Genomic DNA, 25,260 nt, shown 5'->3' with positions numbered 1-25,260 from the left:
ACCGCACCTTTAACAAATGGTGCTGGAAAAACTAGAAGTCTCACTTTTTAATTAAGGGAGGCTTGCTGTTAAGAAGTACCTCCTTCCCCTGTAACAACTGCTACCCAGTTCTCCACTGGTTAATCACTGATGATTAATCACCAAAATTAATCACTGATGGATTTAAATGTTATTTACCATCTTAGTAATTGTTTTCTGTTTGGCTCACTTATTCTTTTTCTCTACTTTTTTGATATTTTAAAAATTGAGTGTTTTTAAGTTGTTCCATTCTCTTCCTTTTTATCTTGCTGGTTATATATTATTTTATTATACCTTTCCATCACCTTTTGTGTGATTATTAGTATACACATTTAAATCTATATGTACTTAAAGTCTACTGGACATTGCAATTTTACAAGAGCAACATAAATTTAGGTAAATCTACCATATCAGCCCATTAACACCCATATGTTTTATATTTCTTACTTTCTTTTGTTTGAAAGACATTTAGAATTTATTCTAGTGAGTCGACAATGTGGTCTTCTGGCTTTATTTTCATGAAAACATCTTTCTTTGCCATTTGCTTTTGGAAGATAATTTTACTGATAGAATACCCTGGCAAAAACAACCTAATGACAGAAGGGTGCTTTTGCTTTGCTTGATTTTTAAGATTTTTATTTTATTTCGCATTTTACTTGGATGGACTCTGTGCATCGCTTGTGTGTAGTGTCCCTCGTGGTCGAGGGTATCAGGTCTCCTGAAACCGGAGTTATAGATGACTGTGAGCCTCGCTGTGGGAGCTAGGAATCAAACGACAGTCCTCTGGAAGAGTAGCCAGTTCTCTTAACAGCCTGGCCACCTTTCAAGGTCCTGCTTGGGTATTTTGAGCTCACAGTTCAAGGGCAGTGCATCCAGAGCAATGACGGCATGTACACTCATGCTTACGACTTTTCCGCTTTTGACAGTCCACCTGCCTGCCCAGGAAATGGTTCTGTTTACAATTACGATAGGTTTCGCATATCTGTTAGCACTGTCAAGATAATGCCCTACAGGCTTTCCCAGAGGCCCATCTCTCAGGTGGCTCTAGATCCCGTCAAGTTGAGGATCAACACTAACCATTAAAGCTGAGCATCAACTGCTAAGGAGGAAGCACATCTCCATTTGTTGACTTTCTTCTGTGATGTCTGGTGAGATGCTGGTTGTCAGGGTTATTTCTGCCTGCAGGGAGATCGGGGGAAAGCGGCATTCCTTTTCCCAGTGGCTTATAGGATTTGTTTGTCGTCTTGGCTTTTAGGCAGTTTTATTTTTACCATGACTCAAAGAGAATTGTTTCTTGTATTTCTTCTATTTCCGTTTCATGAAATTTCTTGAGTCTAAGGTGATTCTGATACCAGTTTGGGGAAGTACCCATGGTCTTCTTCATAGTTCATGTCTGTTCATTTTCCCCCTCTTTTCATTTTAGGGCTATGATTACACGGACTTCCATCTGTTCCCCTGAGTGTCAACTCTCTTGTATGTCTTTTTCTGTGCTTTCCTTCTTTAAAAAAAACATTTGGTGCCAGGCGGTGGTGGCGCACGCCTTTAATCCCAGCACTTGGGAGGTAGAGGCAGGCGGATCTCTGTGAGTTCGAGACCAGCCTGGTCTACAAGAGCTCGTTCCAGAACAGGCTCCAAAGCTACAGTAAAACCCTGTCTCAAAAAACCAAAAGAAAACAAAACAAAAATATTGAATTTTTTTCCCCTGAAATAATCTTATTTCCTGTGGTTCCTTTTTTTACTCTTGCCTTCTTGTCTCCCATTATCTTCACAATCTGGTTTGTGTTCTAAGAGTCTGCAATATTGAAAATGTTATAGAAATGGGATCATATAGTGTGTGAAAAACTGAGATTAGCATCTTTTTACTCAGTCATGTGCCTTTGCGACCCCCCCCCCCGCCCCCCCCGCACCAGGTATCACATGTCTTCCGTTTTACTGCTCCGCCACAGATTTGGTACCAGGCTATGTTTAACCCACGCCTTGTTCGCCCATCACCTACTGAGAAATGCTTTGATTTGCTCTCATTTTCCAACTACTGCAAATCATATATCTGACTGTCTTGCTTTGCATACCCACTATTTAGCTTGAAAAAAAATTAGCTGCTTTTGCTTCCTCGCAAGCCTTTTGGTGCAGTCATTTTTTATTTTAGTTCTATCTAGGAGGGTAATATCTCTGAGGGGCATAATCATTTTTCTGGTTACTGTCAGTGTTAAATATCTTTCATATGGATATGCGCCATCCATACTTTTTTTTTGTTAGATGTGAAGCCATTTCTTTTGTCCGTGTTATTAATGGCTGATGGAATTTTAAAGGCTTTTTAAAGTGTGTGTGTCTGTGTGCAGGAATATGTGTATATGTGTGTAGATCTGTATGTATGTGTATGTATAGGGTTATGCAGGTACCCCCAGAGTCCCGAGGAAGGTGTTGGGTTCCTTTGGAGCTACAGGTAGTAACAGGTGGCTGTGAACTGCCCTATAATGGGTACTAGGAAGTGAAATTGGAACTTCTGCAAAAACAGTATGTGCTAGCCGGGCGGTGGTGGCGCACGCCTTTAATCCCAGCACTTGGGAGGCAGAGGCAGGCGGATCTCTGTGAGTTCGAGACCAGCCTGGTGTACAGAGCTAGTTCCAGGACAAGCTCCAAAACCACAGAAAAACACTGTCTCAAAAAACCAAACCAAAACAAAACAAAAAAAAACCCAGTATGTGCTCTCAGCCACCGAGTCATCTTTCCAGCCCTTATGTTGATTTTTAAAATGCTTTCTTTTTTAAATAAAAATTTTTATGAATTCCCGGAGACTTTTGCACAATGCACTTTGATCATCTTAACCCCCAATTTCTCTCCCTAATTCTTTTCAGAACTACCCACATCTCTATCTACTCCTAAACTTACGTCTTTTTTTTTCTTTTTCTTTTTTAATAACCCACTGAGTCTACTCTGTGTTGCTCATGGGTGTGAGACCATCCACTGGAGAAGAGTTGACATACCAGGAGCTGCACCCTTAAAGACACTGACTCTCTCCTTCAAAAACCACCAATGTCAAAACCTGGGTTGATTTTTTTTTTTAAAGTAACTGATTGATTTTGATAGGGCAGTTTTAGGCTGCTGCTACCACAGAATACCTAACAGAAATAACTCAAGAAGGAAAGGATTATTCTGGCGCGTGGTTTTAGGGACACAGCCTATCAGATGGCAGCAGGGGCTGCTTGGAGGGCAGCTGGAATGTGAGACAGCTGTTTGATCATATCAGCATCAAAAAGCAGAGAGCTCAGGCAAGAAGGGAGCTGGCCAAGAACCCATAAGGCCTGCCCCGCAATGACCCATTTCCCATAGCAAGGCCCCATGTCCGGAATGTTCTACAACATTCTAAAGCTGTACGACCATCTGTGCAAGTGTTGAAATACATAAGCCTGTGAGGGACATTCCACAGTCCAGCCATAGCCCCGGTTCCCAGAAGAAAAATAGAACACAAAGTTTCCATACTGACTTGGTGGTTTCCAAACGTCTGCTCACAGCCTGTAGCTTATTATACTCTCTGAATCGTGTCTGCTGTCTTTGGTTAAACATATCTAATTTCAGTGAAGTGCAATTTATCGATTCTTTTCTTCCTGCAGGCCAGGCCTTTGGTGTTATACATAAGATGGTGAGAGGGACATTTCCCTTCCTGAAGTAGTGTTAAACACTGCTGATTAAAAAAAAAAAAAAGCTCACAGCAACAGCAAACACTGTTAGTGCTAATGACAAAGTCCTGAAGAACTCCTAGCGATGCTCATTTCTCATAAATAATTAAACACGTAGACAAACGACATAGTTTGACTCCCTAATTAGCAGCCTCAGACTCCCTTTTGCTGCCTTAGCTGCAACAGAACCATCCGTCAAGTAGTCAGCTCCCCTTACGCTAGCACCAGCCATGGCGAACATTTCACAGACACCCTAGGAAAACTACAACACAGCCAGCCTCAGCTGACTGCCCCGACTACTCCAGCAAGGGCTGATGGAAACAGTTTGTGGCAGCCTTCTTGCTATCCCATGCTTCCATGATGAGCCCTATATAACCCCGCAACCATTTTCACTTGGGCCAAAAGGAAACCACACCTACATCGGCCTAGCAAAGGAACTATTGTGACTGGTGGTAAAACAGCAAGGCTGTGACCGATCCCACTGAAGTCTCAGTGGTGTGATTGGTGCTAAGAGACCAAGCTACGTGGGGCCAAAACAAATGGCAGTGTCTGCCTAAATGCTCTCCTCAGGCTGTGCTCCCAAGTTTTCCAGACCACTAAGTGTATCGGCTCCCACGTACTCTCCTGTGCTGCCTTCCCTGGAGTTGCAATATTAAGGCCTAATAAAGGAATTCTCTGCAGTGGTTTTTTTTTTTCCCTCCAGTAGTGTGGCCGAGCGGCAGAGAGAGCGAGAGAGCGAGAGAGCGAGAGAGCGAGAGAGCGAGAGAGCGAGAGAGCGAGAGAGCGAGAGAGAGAGAGAGAGAGAGAGAGCGCAGAGCAGCAATGGTGGCAAAGGCAGCACAGTGGCAGAGGCAGTGACAGCTGAGCAGTGGCAGGCCGGGCTGTGAAAGAGGCAAGGCAGCTGCTTGACAGCTGAGGAAGAATCAGATGAAGCGTCTGAGAGCAGCTAGGGCGGGCTGAAGAAGGGCCCAAGAAGAGGGGCGGCAGGAGAGGGTGGACAGCTGAGACGGAAGGAGGATAAAAGACTAGACGGTGTCAGAAAAGAAAAACTGCAGGCCCTGGTTGCCAGAGGAATTCCAGAGAACTGTCAGATCTTTAGGACCAAAGGGCTCAGATGCCCCAGGGCTAGCACGTAGCACTGGGCAGGGTATGGGGTTAAGGAATCCCAACTTCCTTGGCCTACACAAGATCTGTGACACTGGTTGCTGTCAAGAGCTGAGAAATCCTTATTCTCCCGCTGCCCACAAACTTCAACCCTAATTACAACCAAGGGTTGAAAAATCCCAGCTTTCTAGGCTTACACAAGGGCTGGAGCACGTACAGGGCTTAGAGTCCCAATATCCAAGGCATGCATGAAGACTGTAACACTAGAAGGTACCACCTGCTGCTGCTCCCACCTGCTTGCTGCCATCACTCACGGCTGCAAAACACCAAGGGGAACAAAAGCGCGCAGAACTTGAAGGTTGTCTCCTTGGCTACACATTATTTCTGTATAAACAGAACAAAAGAACTCCAGCCAACTGATTCAACACCATGACCAGATAGATTTTCTCCAGAGTTACAGTCTAGGAGCTTTGTAGTTTTCTACTTTATCCTCAAATTTATCATCTACTTTCAGCTGATTTTTGTGAAAGAAGGAAAATGTGTTTAGAGTCCTTTGAGGGTGTCTGTGTGTGTGTGTGTGTGTGTGTGTGTGTGTTGTGATGGGCCGTTGTTCCAGAGTCGTCTGTTGAAAAATTACACTTCCTCCATTAAACAACCGTTCCTCCTTTGTCAACGCTTGGCTTACATGTGTAGACCTATTTCTGGTCTGTTGGTCTGGCCTTTTCTTTCTTTTTCTAGAAGACCACACTGCCTTGGTTATTGCAGGTTTGTAGTACGTTGGCTAAGGTGGAATCAGAGCTCTGATATTATTGTTCAAAAATAATTTTGTTTTCTTTTTGAGATTTTTGACTCTTGGTTATAAACTTTAGATTCAATTGTCAATATCGATCATGAGACTCTTGGCTATTATCACGTTGATCAGTGGAGCGACCAAGGAGTCCAGTTGGGCATGGTGGGCTATGTTTTTTTTTTTTTTTTGGAAGTTACTGACTACAGACACAATTTCAATACATGCAGCTCTACTGAGATTATCTATTTATCTTTATGTAAGATTTACATTAAGTCTCTCAAGAAACTTATGCATTTCATTTGCATCTTTAAATTTGTGGACACTGAGCCCATGATATTTCTTATTATTCCTTTAATGTCTATGAGATTAGAGGCCATCATATTCTTTATCATCATTCCAGTGTCAATGAGATCAGCAGTGATGATTCCAGTTTCCACTTTAATATTAGTAATTTGTGACTTTACTGTTTTGTTTTAGCTAATATGGCTAGAAGGCCATCATATTTATTGATCTTTTCAAAGAATCAACTTTTTACTATTTTCCATTTCATTGGTTTATTGACACTTCTTTTTATTTTCTTATGTTCACTTTGCACTTAATTTTCTTCCTTTACTAGTTTTCTAAGGTGATCACTAGGGCTATAGATTTTAGATTTTCTTTATTCAAGTAGATGCATTCAGTGCTATAAATCTCTCTCTAAGCAATTTCACTTGGTGATAAATTATCTTGAATTGTAGTGTCATTTTCTATGAGCTGAAGTACCTTTTAGTATTTTTTTGAGAATTTTCTTAAGACATTTAGAAATGGGTTTTATGATTATTCAGAATTTGGGGTGTAACCTAGCTATATTTTGGTCACTGATTTCTCATTAAATTCCACTGTAATTTAAGACTGTATCCTGTACAATATCTATTCTTTCAAATTTATTAAGATGTGTTTCATGACCCAGAAAGTGGCTTGCGTTAGTAAATGTTCCACGTAAACATGTGAAGAAGATATTCTATGGTCATTATGTGAAGTATTTTACAGATTTAATTAGGTCAAATGATTGATGGTACTTTTCGAATTCAAGTACATCTTTATCAAATTTCTGTCTCTTGGATCTATCTATTCCTGGTAGACGAGTATTAAGAGTCTTTAACTGCGAGGGTTGGCTCATCTGTTTCTTTGTACAGGGCTATCAATTTTTAATTCCTGTATTTTGTTGAGGGATGCATACCAATAAGGGCTGTTGTTTCCTTGGGGGAACTGACCCTTTGGCATCATGAAAAGTTACTCTTTTGTTATTGCTATGTTGTCCCCGCTTTATCCTCTGTCAATTTTTTTTTTAAATTTTGATTTAGGGGAAACACACATAGTATAAAATACATCAACCACTTCCAAATGTGTTTTTCGGTGCTGTTTAGTACCTTAGACCTAAGGTTTCGGCTGTGTATCACTGCCACACTGCCATGAGTTTGAAAAGTTAGGAGTCACACTACTGTAGGCCAGGAACCATCTGGGTGTCTGTTATAAAATATGAGCTTTCAAAATAATCATTGCTATTGTTTTACTCTAGAAGCTAATATTACAAGTTTTCTGTGCAACCCTGCACCTGCATGGGCAACTTACTAAACTAACAAATGTTCAAATGATTAGTATATACGCAATCATTACCCTTTGCCAATGCATCAGATTCCTTTCTTCTCACAAGACTGAAATTTTGTGCCCATTAAATAGTAACGCCTACTCCCTTAAGCTCCTGGAAATCACTTGTATTTTGTGTGTCTATGAATTTTGTTGCTTCAAGTACCTTAAAATACCTCTTTTCATGAAAGATATTTTTCACTTAGCATAAGGTCATCAGGGTTCTTCTATGTTGTAACATATACCAGAGTTTCTAGTCTTTTTTTTGTTTGTTTGTGTTTGGTGTTGTGTATGCATGTCGGTGTGCATGTATGTATGTATATGCAGTAGTATATATTGTAGTATATATTGTAGTAGTATATATAAAGTGTCTTTTTGTGTGGACGTGTGGAAAACAGCTGTCAGTGCTGGATATCTTTTTCGGTTATTCTCCGTCTGAATTTCTGAGACAGGGTTCCTCCCTGAACTTGGAGCTAGGTTAGGTGATGAAGTGAGCTCCAGGCCCTCACCTGTTGTCACCCCCTCCCCAAGCTCTGGGATTACAGGCGCATACCGCCACACCCAACTTTTTACATGGACGCTGGGGATCAAATTCCAATCCTCAGGCTTGCATGGCAGATACTTTACCAACTGAGCGATTTCCCCAGTCCGTCTGTTCTTCCTAGCGATGATTGATAGGAAGAGACTTGCTTCTGCCTTTCTGATTTCTGTCTAGATGGTGTATAATATCCCCTGTCCTATTTTGTTTTCTGTTGCAGTGATAAACACTGACCAAATGCAACTTGGGGCTGAAACTGTTTATTTAACTTACACAACCCAATCACAGTCAGTTTGAAGGGAAGTCAGGGCAGGATCTCAAGTCAGAAACCTGGAGGCAGGAAGGAAAACAGAGGCCATGGAGGAATCCCGCTTGCTGGCTTGTTCTCGTGGTGTGCTCGGCTTTCTTATACAATCCAGACCTTCTGCCCAGAGGTAGCAATTCCCATAGTGAGCTTGGCCCTCTCACATCACACATTAATCAAGAAAATGTCCCCACAGACTTGCTTATAGGCTAATTTGATAGGAGCATTTTCTCAGTTGAGGTTCCCTATTCCCTTGCTTGTGTCAAGTTGACAAAAAACTAACCAGCACACTCTCAAATTTCCTGCAGTGCTGGGCTCAGTTTAATTTTTTTGTAATGAAATGTTTACATTCAATATATACATTGGGCTTGTGGAAAATGTACAGAAATGAGAGGTTTATGCATACAGATGTATTTCACTCTCCACAGGATATTGTTTCCAGGATGCCTGTGGATGCTCAGGTGCCTTGTATGAGAGCCCACACTATGCGCATATAACCTTGGTGTCTTCCTATGTATTTTAAGGGCTTCTGATGTCTAAAGCAAATGCCTACACATCATTTTATTCATGATTTGGCACACGATACTTCATGCCCAGCAAATAAAAGTGTTTCTTTTTAGAACTTTCTGGATGTTTTCCTAATACTTTTAAAATTTCACTTCTAATTGGAAATAGTTATTTTTGTACAATATATTCTAATCATGGCTTCCCCTCTCTCATCTCCTCCCAGTTCCCCCACCTCCTCACCTTTCCAACCCCACACATTGTTTCTCTTAAGAAAACAAGCAGGCAAATAATAATAATAATAAAAACAAAAATAAAATAAAATGAACAAGCTAACAAACAAAAAAGAAGGGCCAGGTGGTGGTGATGCACACCTTTATTTCCAGCACTCAGGTTGCAGAGACAGGTGGATCTCTGTGAGTCTGAGGCCAGACTGGTCTACAGAGGGAGTACCAGGACAGGCACCAAAGCTACAGAAAAGTCCTGTCTTGAAAAAAAAATTACTACTGTTAATAACATTTAAAAAAAGAAATGAGAAACAAAGAAAGATCACAAGAAATACTTACACACGCATACCATAAAACCACAAAATTGGAAGCCACAATATAAAAGAAAGAAAAAAAAGAGTCAACATAAAGCAAGATGAGACAAAAAAATAAAACAAAACAAAAAACTTCAAAAACACTTTTGATTTGATTTTGCGCTGGCCATCTCCTGCTGCGCATATGCCTGCCCTTAAGTGCGGTTTGCATACCCAGTGAGACTAATTTTCCCATTGCAAGCAGTTGTTATTTAGAGCTAGATCATTAGCCGTGGGTGGAAGTTCCTGTGTGCTTCCCCAGCCCAGTACGGGGACCCTGTCTAGTGTAACCCTGTGCAGCCCTGTGCATGCTGCCACAGTCCCTGTGAGTTCTTATGTGCATTAGTCCTGTTGTTTCTGGAAGACACTGTGTCTTTAGTGCCGTTCATCCTCTCTGGCTCTTACAACCTTTTTGCCTTCTCTTGTGTATAGGGGAGGGATTGGCTGAATGCCTCCCTTTTAGAGCTGAGTGTCCCAAGTTCTCCCACTCTCTTCACGCTGTCCAGTTGTGTTAGCTCCTATCTACTGCAGGAGGAAGCTTCTCTGATGAGGACTGAGCGAAACAGTGATCTATGAGTAGAGCAGGATGTCATTAGGGCTCGCTGTATTGATATGTTCGTGTCACAGAGCAGCAGTGTTTGGTTTTTCTCCTAGGTCCGTGGCCTATTTACTCTCAGATTCTTGGCCACCTAAGCAGTGTCAAGTTGTTAGAACTCAACCTCAAATGAAACCTCAGATACAGAGGGTCAACTGTATTCGTGTGCTCAGTTGGAGAAACCAAATAAGGAGAAACACAAGCACTGAAGTGAAGACTGCACAGTTCATGGAAGTAGAGTCAAATTTTATTTTCATGCAGGAGGGGAGAGAGAAACAATATGCAATTTTTTGAACTGGAGAAAATATTCGAGGAGAAAGAACCTTGCCGTTTTGCAGACAGAAGTCACAGGTATCACCAGTCCTACACACTGGCACAAAGGAAAGTGCCACAGTTCATTCAAGCATTCAAACATTTGACAAATGCTTGTATCTCCGTGTACCTTTCCCAACCCTGAGGGTATCTGACCAACCATCATCTATTTCCTCTTGGAATGGTTTTTCACGGCAAAGATAATAGATATGCCTGGTCTTTGCACCATTTCATGATAACTACAAATACAGACAAGAGGAGAAGATGCAATGTTGAAGGAAGCCACTTGTTTGTTTCCTAGCTTCTTATTGGCTAACTCTTACATATTAATTTTACCCATTTCCATTAATCTGTGTATCACCACCTGCCTGTGGCTTACTGGCTAAAGTTTCAGCGTCTTTCTCCAATGGGGCTACATGACTTCTTTCTGACTCCGCCCTTCTTTCTCCCAGAATTCAGTTTAGTTCCCCCCACCCCCACCAATCTACCTAAGTTCTGCCCTCTTATAGGTCCAAAGCAGTTTTCTTTATTCGTTAATGGTAATCACAGCACACAGAAGGAACTCTCACATCAATGCAGAAGAGGATCAATAATGCCTTGTTGCTAAGCAATACTATAGCAACTATATCTTAGAGGTTGGACAGGCAGGGATTCATGGTGCATTGCATTTTTTTGTTAAAGGAATGAGGACTGACAACATTCATCAGTGTGAACGAGCACAGGATATTTGAGACAGTGCAAATGGTTTGCTGTTTCAAGGTGCAAGCTTGGGACTGTTCACCTAGGACACAGCCTCCTGCCCCAGACGAAGAATGAGTAGGAGCTAGGCTTTGCCTTAGTTCCCTAATGCTCCGTGGTGGTCAGAAGTATTTGCATGTGTTACAGGTGTGTAACCTTCAGTATATGTCAAGAGTTGCAGGCCCCTCAAGCTGGATACCCACTAGTGAGAATAAGAGGCATATTTGGCAGAGTCTGATCTGCCTAAGATCACCGACTCTGTCCTTCCATGGACCAGAGTCCTACAATAAAGAGTCTCTCTTTCTATTTTCTTCATGATAGTTTACTTCTCCAATAAAGCCAACCTAATAACATCAGCAAAGGGCAATGCCCGCAAGGCACGTACGTGAGGGAAAAGGGCTGGTGGGGTGGGGACAGCAGGGGAGGAGGTCACCCAGGCTTCGTCACTAGCAGAAAGGCCGCAGGCTCTGAAGATAGAGGCTTGCTCTGGCTCCTGCCCCCTCCTGCTGCACAAATGTGATTAGGGCTCTGCAGAGCACACTGAAATCAGGTTAGCGTCACTGAGCGCTGCTGAGCCGGGGTAATCAGAGCCTGGAGCAGAGCAGGTGCTAGCTTTAATATGGCTTCTGAGAATTAGGACAGGCTGACTTGTAGCTCTGTGGCACGCGGACAAGCCATTAGAACACTGTCCATGGAGCCCCCTGATGCCTCGCCATCTTAGGTCTCCCTGCCCATTCACAACTCCTCCGCAGTTCAAGTGGACAGGGGTCTGTGGCAAGCACTCGGGATCACTGTGTCCCAAAGGTGTGACTAGTGGTATCACCATTGGTCTGTCCCTGGCCACGCGCTCTTGGACGATTACGGGCCATTGTAATGATCTACTCAGGAGACACTCAGAGCAACCAGACTTCACCAGCGAAGCCTTAAAAACAGTCACTCATTTCTTATTCTCCAGCAAGGCTCCTTCCAGAATGTGATTGTTTGTGCGCCCGTTGTTTCAAGCTCATTATAAATAAATCAATACTTTGTGTGCATATCAAAGAACGAACGTTTATGTTGACCAAAAGCTCATCTCAGGCGATAAGCAGTAATCATATTTGGCAGAAATCATCCTCTGTATTCTTTGTGCACCCAGTAATAGATAAAAGCTGATTTTAACAAGCAAATGTTTAGCATGTCTGAATTAAACAGCAGAAATTATTGTACTTAGGCCAATTAGTGTTTAGATGAGAATATGAGATGAAGCTTCAGCAATTGCTACATGGCAGTCATGTCATCTCTAAGAGACACAAATGGAGGCGGTAACGCACTATTAATGTCTCGAGTCAATCTGTTTTTACCGAAACTGCAGTTTTACCCAGAATAACACAGATGAAGCATTTTAAAAGTCCTATGATGAACTGACCTAGCTATCCAGGTACCTAAAGCAAGGCATTTTAATATTCAGTTAAATATCAGGATGAGGTTACAGATACCAGAGAAAAGCCACACGTGTGTGCCTGAGGCTCACGGCGTGACTCATCTTGTACAAATGAGGCAAGGGTGGAGAAGGTTGAATGCATGAAGTGAAGACACCAGGTTGAGATTTAGAGGAGTCTGAGGCTCCAGGAAAGCCTGGAAACAGAGAGCTTGGAAGCCCACTGGTACCTTGCACACTGGACAAGTCCTGTGTCCATTATTTTACATTGTGAGTGAGGAAGATGGGGCCTGGCAAGCAGTCCAGCAAGGCAATACAATTGAGCTTCATACCCAGGGCTCTCTTTCTCTCTCTTATTTGACTTTTGTTTTTGTTCTTTTGTAAAGAAAGAAAGAAGAAAGGAAAGAAAGAAAGAAAGAAAGAAGAAAGAGAGAGAGAAAGAAAGAAAGAAAGAAAGAAAGAAAGAAAGAAAGGCATTTGTTTTTTGTATATGTGAAGGCCAGAGGATAACTTGGAGGAAGCAACTCTCTCCTTCCACCACATGGGTCCCGGAAACCAAGCCTAGGTCATCAAGCTGGGTGGCAAGAATCTTTACTTGCTGAGCTCTCTTCCCTGCCCTGAGATGGTTTTCCTACATAGTCCAAACTGACCTCAAACTTGAGATGTCACTGCCTCCACCCCTAAAAGCTAGAATAGCAGCCTGTGTCACCGCTCACAGCCTTTATTGCTTTTCTGATGCAATGATGTCCCTAGAGAGCCTTCCTCTTCTGAATCAAAGACGGAGTGGCAAATCCAATATTCATATGCTATTTATATGCGCACTAGCCAAGGAAGAGCCTCAGTGAGGTTCTTTCTTCAGGGTGCTGTCTTCCTGTTTACCTCTGAAACAGCCAGGTTCCAAATAATTAAAGGCAGCCTGAGCCTCTAAAAATTAATCAAAGCAGCTTCTCTTTACCTGCCTTGACTGCAACTTCCCATGAGCACCAAGGGAAAGGCTGCATGCCCCCCACCTCCAACAGGTCCTGGAGTTTCTGCACGTGTTCCCTATAGTCCACCCCACAGCACAACAGGCTCCTCTTCCCTGGGGCTGTGAATAAGATAACAAACTACCTTCAGGGGGGTGACTTCATCATCTGCTGAGTCACCAGAGACACACATAATTGCAAAGCCTGTATTTAAATGCTTGCCTCTGCTGAGCCTGAGGCCAGGTCTGTTAAGAGCTGATCTTTGTGGATACAGAAGACTGATAGAGAGGCTGTCAGAGACTAGCCAGCACCTGCCTTGCCTCTCTCTCCTACAACTGGGGACAGAAAAACTCTGGTCCCTGGTAGTCAGTCCCTTGTAGTACTCAAAGGTACTACCCAGGAGAAATAGTGCCAAGTACCTCCACCAACCCAGGCCTCTCTGTGAGTAGCAGGGCCCAGGCAGTCAGGTGAGTGACCCACAGATGCCGGGTTACCTGGCAAGATAGTAGAATCTTGCCGAGAGTTAGGTTTGGCTTTCAGAACAGAGAGGTGGTCATCTGTGTAATGGAGCCAGAAAGGCCGTTCCAGATAACTATGCCTGAATTTCTGATCTGCCGAAGTAACACTTGGGTCCTGCGGTGTAGCTGATATTATTGGAGCAGGAGACTTGACACAAGGGTGCAAACTTTGTTCAAATAGCTTTTTGTGACACTATTTCTGGAGAGACTTGAACAGTTTTGCACCCTTGACATTTGACGTGTGCTGAACACAAGGATGCACGAAATTTCATGTTTCCGTCAAGCCTGAGGAGAAAGTTCACTCTCCCGACAGCAGGGCCTCTATGAATCCAGCTGGCCCTTGGCTTTCATAAACAAGACTTTTTCTTGTCATTTGGAACGGGTCAGTTCAGCAAATACATTTTAGCCTCCATTCCAGGTCTAGCAAGGTACAAATTCCCACCAACGTAAAGACCTGGTTTTAAGAACATTGTGGGCCTAGAAAAAGAGACAGTCACACAAATGAACACCGTGGGTACCAGCAGCACAAGGTACTGAGAGGATGGATTCTACAGTGAATTCCAGGTTTTATTTCACATTGCATGACTCACAGTACTCCATGTTTTCTCAGAACACTCTTTAGCGTCACGGCCAGCACCAGTAGTGCTTTCTCACAGAGCTTTTGAAGGTTGAAGCAAATCTTTGATTTTTTTAAAATATAATTTATTTATATTTTACATACATTGGTATTTTGCCTGCATGTATCTCTGTGTGATGGTGTCAGATCTTGGAGTTACAGACAGTTGTTAGCTGCCATGTGGGTGCTGGGAATTGAACCCAGGTCCTCTGGAAGAGCAGTCAGTACTCTTAACCACTGAGCCATCTCTCTAGTCCTGAAGCAAATCTTTGAGAGCAATGGAATTCTGGATAAGAAAAGTCCCAGAGCAAGGACATTGAGGCACACTCTTGAACAATGTTCTGACGTGTGGGTCCACACCTCCCCACACCCCAGCTGGCCTCAGTGTGTGTCACCTCTGATGTGCTTGCTCTGTGCTTTGTATACATACACGCACACTCAGACACACACCAAAAATAGGTGAAAATATCTAAACTCTTGATTCTATGGGAACTATGTTCTTATCTCTAGTAGGTAAAGCTGATGAAGTAACACATAGGAATTCACATGACTGAATTTCTTCATCTCTATTCAAGGAACCATTCCCTGAAAACCTTTTATAGGACAAATGTGGGTTCATCTGCCAAAATCAGCACTTCCTAGCCTCATAGAGCAGAGCTCAGACTGGTGTATATTTATGGTTGAGTGTGTGTGTGTGTGTGGTGTGTGTGTGTGTGTGTAACTATTTATGGGGACACTTGAACAAGCATCTACTCACTCTAGATTGGGAACCCATGACAGATCAAAGAAAGAACATTATCAAAATCCAAAATAGTGAACCAATGCATTTTATTTATTTTTCTTATTTATCTCAAAAACCAAAAAAAGTATATAGAATAATAGTTGTTGGGGGAGACTGCTCATTCGTTCCTGGTCGCTTAGACCTGAAATAATCACACAGAAACAATATTATTTAAATTGCTGCTTTACCAATCATGTAAGCATATTGCTAGCTAGCTCTTATATCTTTGGTTAACCCATTTCTATTATTTTATAACCACAAACTTAGTGGCCTACCGGCAAGGTTCCAACTAGCAGCTCGTGTCTTTCTCCTCTGGCGGCTCCATGGCAGCTCCATGGCAGCTCCATGGCGTCTCTCTGACTCCGCCTTCTTTCTCCCAGCATTCAATTTAGTTTTCCCTTCCTAGCTCTGTTCTGCCCTGTCAGAGATCCAAGCAGTTTCTTTATTCATTAGCCAATAAAAGCAACACATATACAGAAGGACTTTCCACATCACATAGTATACATATATATGTATACACATACATTATGTTTAAAACACTCACTATATATATACATATACATATATATATATATATATATATATATATATATATATATATATGATGTGAATGTTTTGCCTCCATATATGTATGTGCGTCATGTGTGGCCTGGTGCCCATGGTGCCCACTGGATCCCCTGAAACTGGAGTTATGGATGATTGTGAGCAGCCATGGGGGTTCTGGGAATCACTGGGACTCAAACCTGTGTCTTCTATAAGAGCAGCAAGTGCTCTTAACTGCTGACCCCCCTCTCCAGCGCTTGTATTGTTTTTTTTAGGTAGGATCTCTCACTGAACATGAAGCCCACTGTTTTGGCCAAGTCAACTGACTAGAAAGTCCCCAGTATCCACTGGTGTCTGTCTCCTGATGCTGGAGTTACAAGCATGCGGGGCCATGCCTAGGTTTTATTTGGAAGCAAGGGATTTGAACTCAGGTCTTTTGCTTTCACAGAGCCATCTCCCCAGTCCACAGATGAGAATGTTGTTCATAGGTTTGCTCTCTTTTTCTGCTAAAATACTTTAACCAAAAGATTAAACACAGATTCATGGGTTTCCATCTCCACATAAACATTCATTAACATTGTGCCTGGGCTATCCACTAGCAATGGCTGTGGAAGCGGGGCTGGGTTATAAAAATGGTAACATGGGAGATAAAATGATTGTTTTCTTACTTCCTAGGTGGTTGCTACACTGGGGACCACATCTTGCTGCTCTTTTGACAATCTCCTAGAAGTGGGACCCATCTGTAAGTATCGGATTCAGGTTTTTGTTTTCGTTTTTTGTTTGTTTTTGAAAAGTATTCTTCCCGTGGAGGAGAGGATTTAGCCACCCTTTCACTCCGAGCTGTGCTCCTCCTCATTAATTCTAATCATCTTGATTTGCACGCCTCATTCTCTGTTTACAATAATGTAACCCCATTGACTTAAATTACAAACTCAGAGTTTGAACTAATTGCACAACAGCTGAGCTTAACAATACCAACATACTATTTGAAAGGGAGAAAATGTCCAAGTACTTTGTGGGAATATAATGCTTAGGAAATGGTGGCCATGCTGAGGAAACTAAACGCCTCAATATTTGGAGCAATTACCCCAACATGAAGGTCCTGTGTGTTCATGGCATTCATATGGCATGTGTTGTTTGAATCCAGTCTTTTGTCATGCCCCCCCCTTTTTTATTTGTTTTGGTTTTTGGCTTTTCTAGACAGGGTTTCTCTGTGTAGCCTTGGCTGTCCTGGTACTTGTTCTGTAGACCAGGCTGGCCTCAAACGCAGAGATCCACCTGGTTCTGCTTCCTGAGTACTGGGATTAAAAGTGTGAGCCACCCCTGACCAGCGCATTTTTATGTCTCTCTCTCTCTCTCTTTCTCTCTCTCTCTCTCTCTCTTTCTCTCTCTCTCTCTCTCTCCTCTTATTGTTGGTTGTTTAAGACAGGGTTTCTCCTGTGTAGCTTTGGATCCTGTCCTGGTACTTGTTCTGTAGAGCAGGCTGGCCTTGAACTCACAGACATCTGTTTGCCTCTGCCTCCCGAATGCTGGGATTAAAGGTGTGTGCACCTCCATTGCCTGTTGAATTTTTATTTTTTTAAAGAAAGTAAATTATTGTAAACCAGGCAGTGGTGGCGCACACCTTTAATCCCAGCATTAAGACAGCAGAGGCAGGCGGATCTCTGAGTTTGAGGCCAGCCTGCTCTACAGAGCGACATCCAGGACATCCAGGGCTACATAGAGAAACACTGTCTTAAAAAAAAAAAAAAAACAATAAATAAATAAATAAATAAAACAAAAACAAATAAATACATTATTGTGATGTGCAGTAACGTTTTCAGTGAGGGTAAACACCAGTTAGGATAGCATAGGCTACACCCCTGGTGTGTACAAGCACACTCTACGAAGCTTCCCCAATGGCCACCTTGAGGAATGATACATTTCTCAGACTGCCCGACATTAAGCAGCATGCAGCTCTTAGTATTGATTTAGCAAATCAATACTGTCAAGCTAAACTTCTGCAGAGAATGCTCCATTTCAGATAATTTCCAGAGCCCGTGCTCTTCTCCTTCCTCCCTCAATCAGGACATTTTGTCTTTCTCCGTTGAGACTAGAATTCTGTGCTAGCTGCAAAAGGAATAAACGCCTGTGTTTCTAGAGTTTCACCTTTGATGTGCGCGCTGGGAACTCAGCAGGCCTTGGAACTCATTCTATGGCACCAAGGATATATCAGCTCATGAAATTCACTCCTCTCTGTCCTTGGGGGATGTGAAGGCTCGGGTGGAGCTGTCCCTAGCAAGCTCTCTGACCTCAGTCCTTTGACTGGTGCCAGACATCACGCCACCTGCTTGGCATCTGGCTTCTTTGTCAGCCTGTGTGGGCCAAGCACGTTTCCCACCTCTCCTAACCCCATTTGCTTGTGGTCTCTTCTCAGGATTGGGTTCTTCTCCCCTGGGTCATTATTCCCTGGCTAGCGGGAGACAGGGATGGAGGTAGCTCAGGCACTCTGATGTGGTGGTGGGGGGGGCTGGCCATGACCTTAAGCAGCAGAGGAGCTTATAGCTTACAGCTGCATGTCTTAAATCCTGACCTTCATTTTCCCCTATCTAAAAATTGGAAAGAAAACCGGCTCTCATAATGGTAAAACAGTATTTCCTTCACAGCGCAGCTCAGGGGAGTTCACGCAGACAATGGGCTGTAGGAAAGGCGTGGACTCCGTGTGGAACATGCTTGTACCGCCAGGACCGTGAGGCTAATCACCAACCATGAAAAAGTGGGGTAGACACAGCCTTGCCATTCACTCGGAATTTGGCCCCACCTGTGATGAGCTATGGCACAGCTGTGATTATTACTGGCTAAAGACAGCCACACACAGCAGGCTGAGAACACACTGAACTAGCTGGCCATCCCCAGCTATGGCTGTACTGTGGGCCTCGTTAGCTGCAGACCTTCACAAGCTCAGCCAAGCTAGTCGAAGTCCTCTGACTCAGATGTCAGGCCAAGGACTGAATGTCCTGGCCAACAGCCGGCTGATGTCATTCCCCAGGGCTATCGGATTTAAAGCACTGAAGTCTTCTGCCAGCTAGAGCCTACAGGGCTGCTATCCCTGAACTCAATCTGGCTCCCCACAGGAGCAGGAAGATGACAGCCAGCAGGTGGCCCTTGCCATGAGCCCTCTCAGTGCTGGGTGATTACAGCTCAGGCTGCCCTGCTGTCCTGCAGCTCCCTCTGTCAGGCCAGTCTGGGGCTGTGGCAGAGCCTGATGTGTGCTTTGCTGGTTTGGGTTCAACCCCAGAGATTGCTCTGGGGACAATGTCGGGGGTGTTGACAAGGCCAACACCAAGCCCTTTCATGCATGGCCAGTGTTCATACTGGAGGGCAATATTAATAACCAGTGGTCGTGTCTTATAGTTAAGACCTTTGGAACCCACTGTCTCTAAACTGGTGCCTTTTATTTATTTTTTTTAAAGATTTATTTATTATGTATACAGTATTCTGCCTGCATGTGTACCTGCATCTCAAAAGAGGGCACCAGATCTCATTACAAATGGTTGTGAGCCACCATGTGGTTGCTGGGAATTGAACTCAGGACCTCTGGAAGAAGAGTTAGTGCTCTTAACTGCTGAGCCATCTCTCCAGCCTTTTATTTAGCTATCATTAATTAGCATGCTTCACCACCAAGCACTGTGTTCCCAGCTGGCCTTCTCCTATTGGTTACAATAACCTAGTCAGGACAACACCGAGTTGTCCACTCACCATCTCTCAGAAGATGACTTTCTTCTAGCTTCTGCTTCAGGAAACTCGGGCTCTTTTTAGCCCCTTTGAAAATGGTGCCCCAAAGAGGATAGTGACATTAGTTCACTTGGATGGATCAATTGCCATAGGAGATGTCAATTAAGAAGAGGTTAGGTTATAGCAGATGGATAAATGGGAGCCTTAGAAGCTGGGTACACACTTGGGGCACACTTGGGGACACTGAGGAAGGGGTCTGGCTGAGGAAGATAGGCAGCCTCAGGGAATTGGGAAGGGAGGGATGTATTACAGCCTGTCATAGCTTCATCTTGAGGGCCAGAAGGGCTGTAAGTAGGCTGTGCACCATGGCCAGCCTGGCCTGGCTTCTGCAAACTGAGGTGGCCTCTTAGAAAGTAGGTTCTAGTGGGAGGAGGAAGCCAAGGGCTGCAGAAGCCAAAGGTGGTGTGACCTCAGTGCTAATATGCCTGATGTGTAACTCCCTATATCTAGCTGGTGTGTGTTCATACTGCATCTACAAAATTCCTACATGTGTAGGAAAGGCCTGGATGACGGGGCTGGATCAGCCAATCATGTAGAACACAGAGGCAGTGTCAATCCCATCTCACTTCCTCTAGGGCCAAGAGAAGCCCATATAAAAATATTTCCTTCTTTCTTTCTTTCTTTCTTTCTTTCTTTCTTTCTTTCTTTCTTTCTTTTCGTTCTTTCTTTCTTTCTTTCTTTTTCCTTCCTTCCTCCTCCTCCTCCTTCTTCTTCTTGTCCTCCCTCCTCCTCTTTTTCCTTCTTTAGTTTTATTTGTTTATGTACTTTTTATATATGAGTGCTCTGTCTTCATACATACCTGCATGCCTGAAGAGGGCATCAGATCCCACTATAGATGGTTGGGAGCCACCATGGGGTTGCTGGGAACTCAGGATTTCTGGAAGAGCAGTCAGTGCTCTTAACCACCTAGTTATCTCTCCAGTCTCCATATAGATGCATCTCAGGAACATTTGAGAGTTATTTTTTGTTGGAGTTTAGAACTAATCCACATGAAGAAGACAGTCTCCACAAGGTAGTCCTTGCGTCTGAGAACCCCCGGTCAGTTGCTACAGCTTCAGGACTCCTGCTAGAGGACTCAAAACTTACTGAGAACTAGTTCACAGGGATGGTTGAAGATAGGGATTAAAATCAGCCAAGGAGACACATAGGATAGAGTCTTGACGTGCTCCATTGTGTCTTTTTCTACCTACTGAACCAGGTTTAATGGTGAAGGTACCAAAAGCCTTCTAGGGTGGCCTTAGCTGTTCGTCCCTTAGCTGGTGAGACTCGGACTGAGCTGTCCCTCATCTGGGTGCTATGAAACAAACTCTGAGATACAGGAATGCAGCTGAATGACCTGCTTTCTTTTCAAGGTCTCACTGGCTTACCCAGTATGTCTTTATCTCAAGGGTGGAGGATCTGTGGGGAGCAACAGAGGGATGAGAGAGAAAGAGACCCCTAAATGTCCTTCCCGACCCTTACCTTCCCTATGCCATGGTGTAATTGTTTCTTTTTTGTTTGTTTGTTTGTTTGTTTTTCAAGACAGGGTTCTCTGTGTAGCTTTGGAGCCTGTCCTGGAACTAGCTCTTGTAGACCAGGTTGGCCTCGAGCTCACAAAGATCCGCCTGCCTCTGCTTCCCGAGTGCTGGGATTAAAGGCGTGAGCCACCACTGCCCAGCTGTATGAGTGTTTCTTACTGTGGGCCCATGCAGACTTTCCAACTTGTTTGATTTTACTCTTTCATTCAACAACCTGAACTAAACATGAACAGTGTGGCATCAGTGAAACTCTGCTAGAGGACCTGAGCTAAAAAAAAAAAAAAAAAAAAAAAAAAAAAAAAAAAAAAAGCAAATGCTACAGATAGTGGAACCAAAGCGGCACCCCTGGAAAACACGGAATCATCTTGTTTTCGTCCACACACCCAGGGGCTGTAAATAACAGGATTCATTATTTAAATTCCCGGTGCGTGAAAATGCAGCATCAAAGCGCTGGTGGATCTGATGCCCGGAGAGAGGTCATACCCTGGCTAATGGGTGGCACCTTCTATGTGTGCTCCTGTGGTAGAAGATATGGCAGTCTCTCCGGTGTCTCCTTTACAAGGGTGTTAACTGAATTCCACCATGATAATCTGGTCACTTCCCAAAGGTAATATCCTCAGCTTGATTTAACGGACATTCAAATTACAGCATGTCTTGTCTTACAAAGGAGTATAGAGTTCTTCTGGCTTCACAGCTAATCTGAGTAATGGCTGTGATGGCCATCCGTCATGATCCCGCTGTTCCCTGGGGAGAGTCTTGTGTTATCCTAAGGGCTTTGTCTCTTGCTTCATCCAACTAACTGAGGTCATGTGAGCAGCTGCTGAGACTGACACCTTCACCCTTGCTTCTGATGACTGAGTTTCTCCTCGTACCTTGGTTTTCAAATCCTGTGTTCTGGCATAGTGGTAGCCACAACGCCTATAATTCATCTGACCTTGATTTCCTAAGAGTCTTAGTTTGAAGAGAAAACTGAATCAAAGCTTTGGAATGTCTTTTACCTCTTTTATCAGCAGAGTTCAGAGTGACTCATTTTTCCTCGCAGCACACACAATAATGGTCATCATGTATGAAAAAAAAATCAGTGGTGGATCCATCATTTTGTATAAATATAAGGACATCAGTATCTTGGCCTGTGCAGGAATGGCTGCCTACTACTCTCTCTGTAGCCTCAACCTTTAGGTCTTACCCACCTCGTGACTATACTTGGTGGCTGGGCTATTTTTCATGTTGTATGAGTTTTCCTAGAAAGATAGAAAGCATTACTCATCCCAGAAAGGAAACCAATGAAAGACCAAATTAGCCCACAAAAGTCCAACTTGGTGAACCATTGACTTTATTGGGGTTATTTACGGGAGTTTGGGTGAGGGGTTACTCACAGGAACATGGATGACTCAAGGGTGGCTACATCACTGAGAAGCCCACACGAGTCTGGGTGATATCTCATAGAAGCTGCACCCTGGAGCTCCCTGCAGAGCTTGTAGGCAGCATTGCTGGCCAGTCTCCTTTCCCTAGTAGCCATTATTGTTTATATAATATGGGGTAGGGGGTCTTGTAAATCTTACAAGTTTCAGGAACTTCCTGAGACATGTGAGATTTCTTTATTTCTTGAGTCTTAATTTGTATAAAAATTGCCGTGCAACAATGAAAACCAATTTTTGTTTCTTTTCTTTTTCGTCTTCTTTTTTCTTTTTCTTTCTTTCTTTCTTTCTTTTTTTTTTACTTTGGTTTTTCTGTGTGATAGCCCTGACTGTCCTGGAGCTCTCATTGTAGATCAGGTTGGCCTCGAACTCACAGAGACCCAACTGCCTCTGCCTCCCAAGTGCTAGGATTAAAGGTATGCAGTATTATGTTTTTTTCACTGACTTCTAAGTGATAGTATAGGCAAAGTAGGAGTATTATCTAGTGTGTACTCAAAGCTATAGGTACCACCCTTACCTTCATTTGCTTGTGAAAGAATGAAGTTTAGGTTAGGAGGATGGATGGGTGCGGACAGACTCTGCAGAGCAGTGAGCAAAGATACATACATATTGAGAGAGCATGCTTGCAGAGAAAGCCCTCTCGGTGTGATTGCAGTGAAGGTTAGTGTTGACTGTCAATTTGTTGGGGTCTAGAATCACTAGGAGACAAGCTTTCAGGCACACCTGTACCTTTTTTCAGATTAGGTTAGCCTCTGGCTAGACCTTTGGAGGATTATCTGGAGTAGGTTAACTGAGTGGAAATACCCACCCTAAAAGTGGTAACACAATTCACTGGGCTAGGAACTTATACTGCATAAAAAGTAGAAAGCTAGCTGAGGACAAGTCATCATTTTCTGCGGCTTGATCATAGCCTGAACAGGATGACCCGCTTCAAACACCTGCTGTAAGAACTATCCTACCTTGAACTGTAAGCCAAGTAAACCCATCTTCCCTTAAATTGCTTTTGTTTTTGTTTGTTTTTGTTTTGGTTGTTTTTTCAAGACAGGGTTTCTCAGTAGCTATGGAGCCAGTCCTGGAACTTGCTCTGAACTCACAGAGATCCGCCTGTCCATACCTCCTGAGTGCTGGGATTAAAGGTGTGCACTGCTGCCACCACACTTTTAATTGCTTTTGTTATGGTATTTTTCGTAGCAACTGACTATGAAAGTAACTGATTCAGCTAGGAAACATAAGCCATTTATGACAAGGGCCAAGGTTAGTTTTTTGTTGTTGTTGTTTGTTTGTTTGTTTGTTTTTGTGTTTTTTTTGGGGGGGGTTTCAAGACAGGGTTTCTCTATAGCTTTGGAGCTTATCCTGGAACTAGCTCTTGTAGACCAGGCTGGCCTCGAACTCACAAAGATCCACCTACCTCTGCCTCCCGAGTGCTGGGATTAAAGGCATGCACCACCACCACGCAGCTCCAAGGGTAGTTTAAGACAGTGTAAGATAAATTACCTAACTTGGTGGTAGGCTTGGAGGAGGCAGATCAATGTTAGTGTATGGGTTTGCAGAGTTCTCCAGAGGAATGGAACTGATAGATTGCATACACATATATCCTATACACACATATATACATATATGTGCTATAAAAATAGGATGAATTAGGTTATCTACAGCAGCTGCCACCATGTAGAAAGGGACACAAGGACCTCAGTCACTGCTCAGGAACCCAGAATATAGATGCTTCAGGAGTTCCAGTTCAGTGCTGTAAGCTTGAAGATACCTGGAAAGTTTCTGGTATTGAGTCCATAGAGAAAGGGAGAGGAAACTGTAGTGTGAAGTCAGCAGAGAACAGCTCCAGCAATAAATGACTAGCTAACTAGTGACTAGCTAGGAGACAGCATCGGAGGCAAGGAGGTGACAGTGTTTTTCCTCTTTCTATGAGACCTACACAATGGAAGGTACCACCCACTTTCTACATATGGCTCTTTGCATCCTCAGTTAATGCTCCCTAGACATGGTCTCACAGGCATGCCAAGAGCTTGGTCTTCCTGGTGATTCCAAATATCTGCTCAAACTGACAACCAAGGCCATCAGAGTAGGGATTATGTGTTCAACTTTCCGTGAAGGATATTTCTCAAAGGAGGCCTTGAGAAGTGTGAGTGAATACAATGAGGAAAGACACTCCAGCTGAGGGGGTAAGCACAGTAGGAGTGCCATGTGCTGGGCTCTGCTCTCTATTACTGGGTGGTTGCTTGTGTTTCCCTCTGCTTTCTTTCTTTGTTTCCTTCTGTTTTTCTTTCTTTCTTTCTTTCTTTCTTTTTTTTTGGTTGTTTTTTTCAAGACAGGGTTTCTCTGTGCAACAGTCCTGGCTGTCTTGGAAGTTGCTCTGTGGACCAGGCTGATCTTGAACTCACTCACAGAGATCTACCCCTCCTCCCAAATGATGGGATAAAAGTTTTACGCCCCCCCCCCCCCCACACACACACCACTTTCTGACAGCTCTCTGGGCAAGTATCTCTGCCATCAGTTTTACAGCCTCCTGATGGGAGGGGCCTTTTGGAGATCCAGCTATTTGTCCCACAAATACTATTGATATGCTATACATAAGAGGTCTGCTAGACTCTAGACAGGCATTTCTTGCTCTGCATGAGGTGGGGGTGTGTCCAAGTGTGATCTCACCATTTGCTTCTGACCATTAGGCAACCTGGAGGGCATATGGCTGCACATTGATGCTGCTTATGCGGGCAGTGCCTTTATCTGTCCTGAGTTCAGGTATCTTCTGAATGGCGTGGAGGTGAGTATGCCTTAAGCTGTTTTACAAGGTCTTTTATTTTGACTTTTTGCACTGGGAATCAAGCCCAGGGGCCTCCTGTGTACCTGGCAAGTGTTCAGCCACTGAGCAGCACTGCTACTCAAGATCATAAAAAAAAAAAAACCCTCAAT

General features: G+C 43.5%; 1 protein-coding gene across 4 annotated transcripts in view; it reads left to right on the top strand.

Annotated features, from left to right (window-relative positions):
• Nucleotides 1-25,260, top strand: part of Ddc (dopa decarboxylase) — an 88,013-nt gene that overhangs the window by 39,042 nt on the left and 23,711 nt on the right. For all 4 annotated transcript variants that reach the window (XM_075944356.1, XM_075944354.1, XM_075944355.1 and 1 more), the window contains 2 exons: nt 16,302-16,368; nt 25,017-25,111. In XM_075944356.1, the coding sequence (XP_075800471.1) occupies nt 16,302-16,368; nt 25,017-25,111 (162 nt within the window). The remainder of the gene's footprint in view (nt 1-16,301; nt 16,369-25,016; nt 25,112-25,260) is intronic.

Source organism: Microtus pennsylvanicus, chromosome 12 (assembly GCF_037038515.1).
Source record: "Microtus pennsylvanicus isolate mMicPen1 chromosome 12, mMicPen1.hap1, whole genome shotgun sequence".
NCBI classification, from domain to species: Eukaryota; Metazoa; Chordata; class Mammalia; order Rodentia; family Cricetidae; genus Microtus; species Microtus pennsylvanicus.
This window is presented reverse-complemented; position numbering and strand designations above follow the sequence as displayed.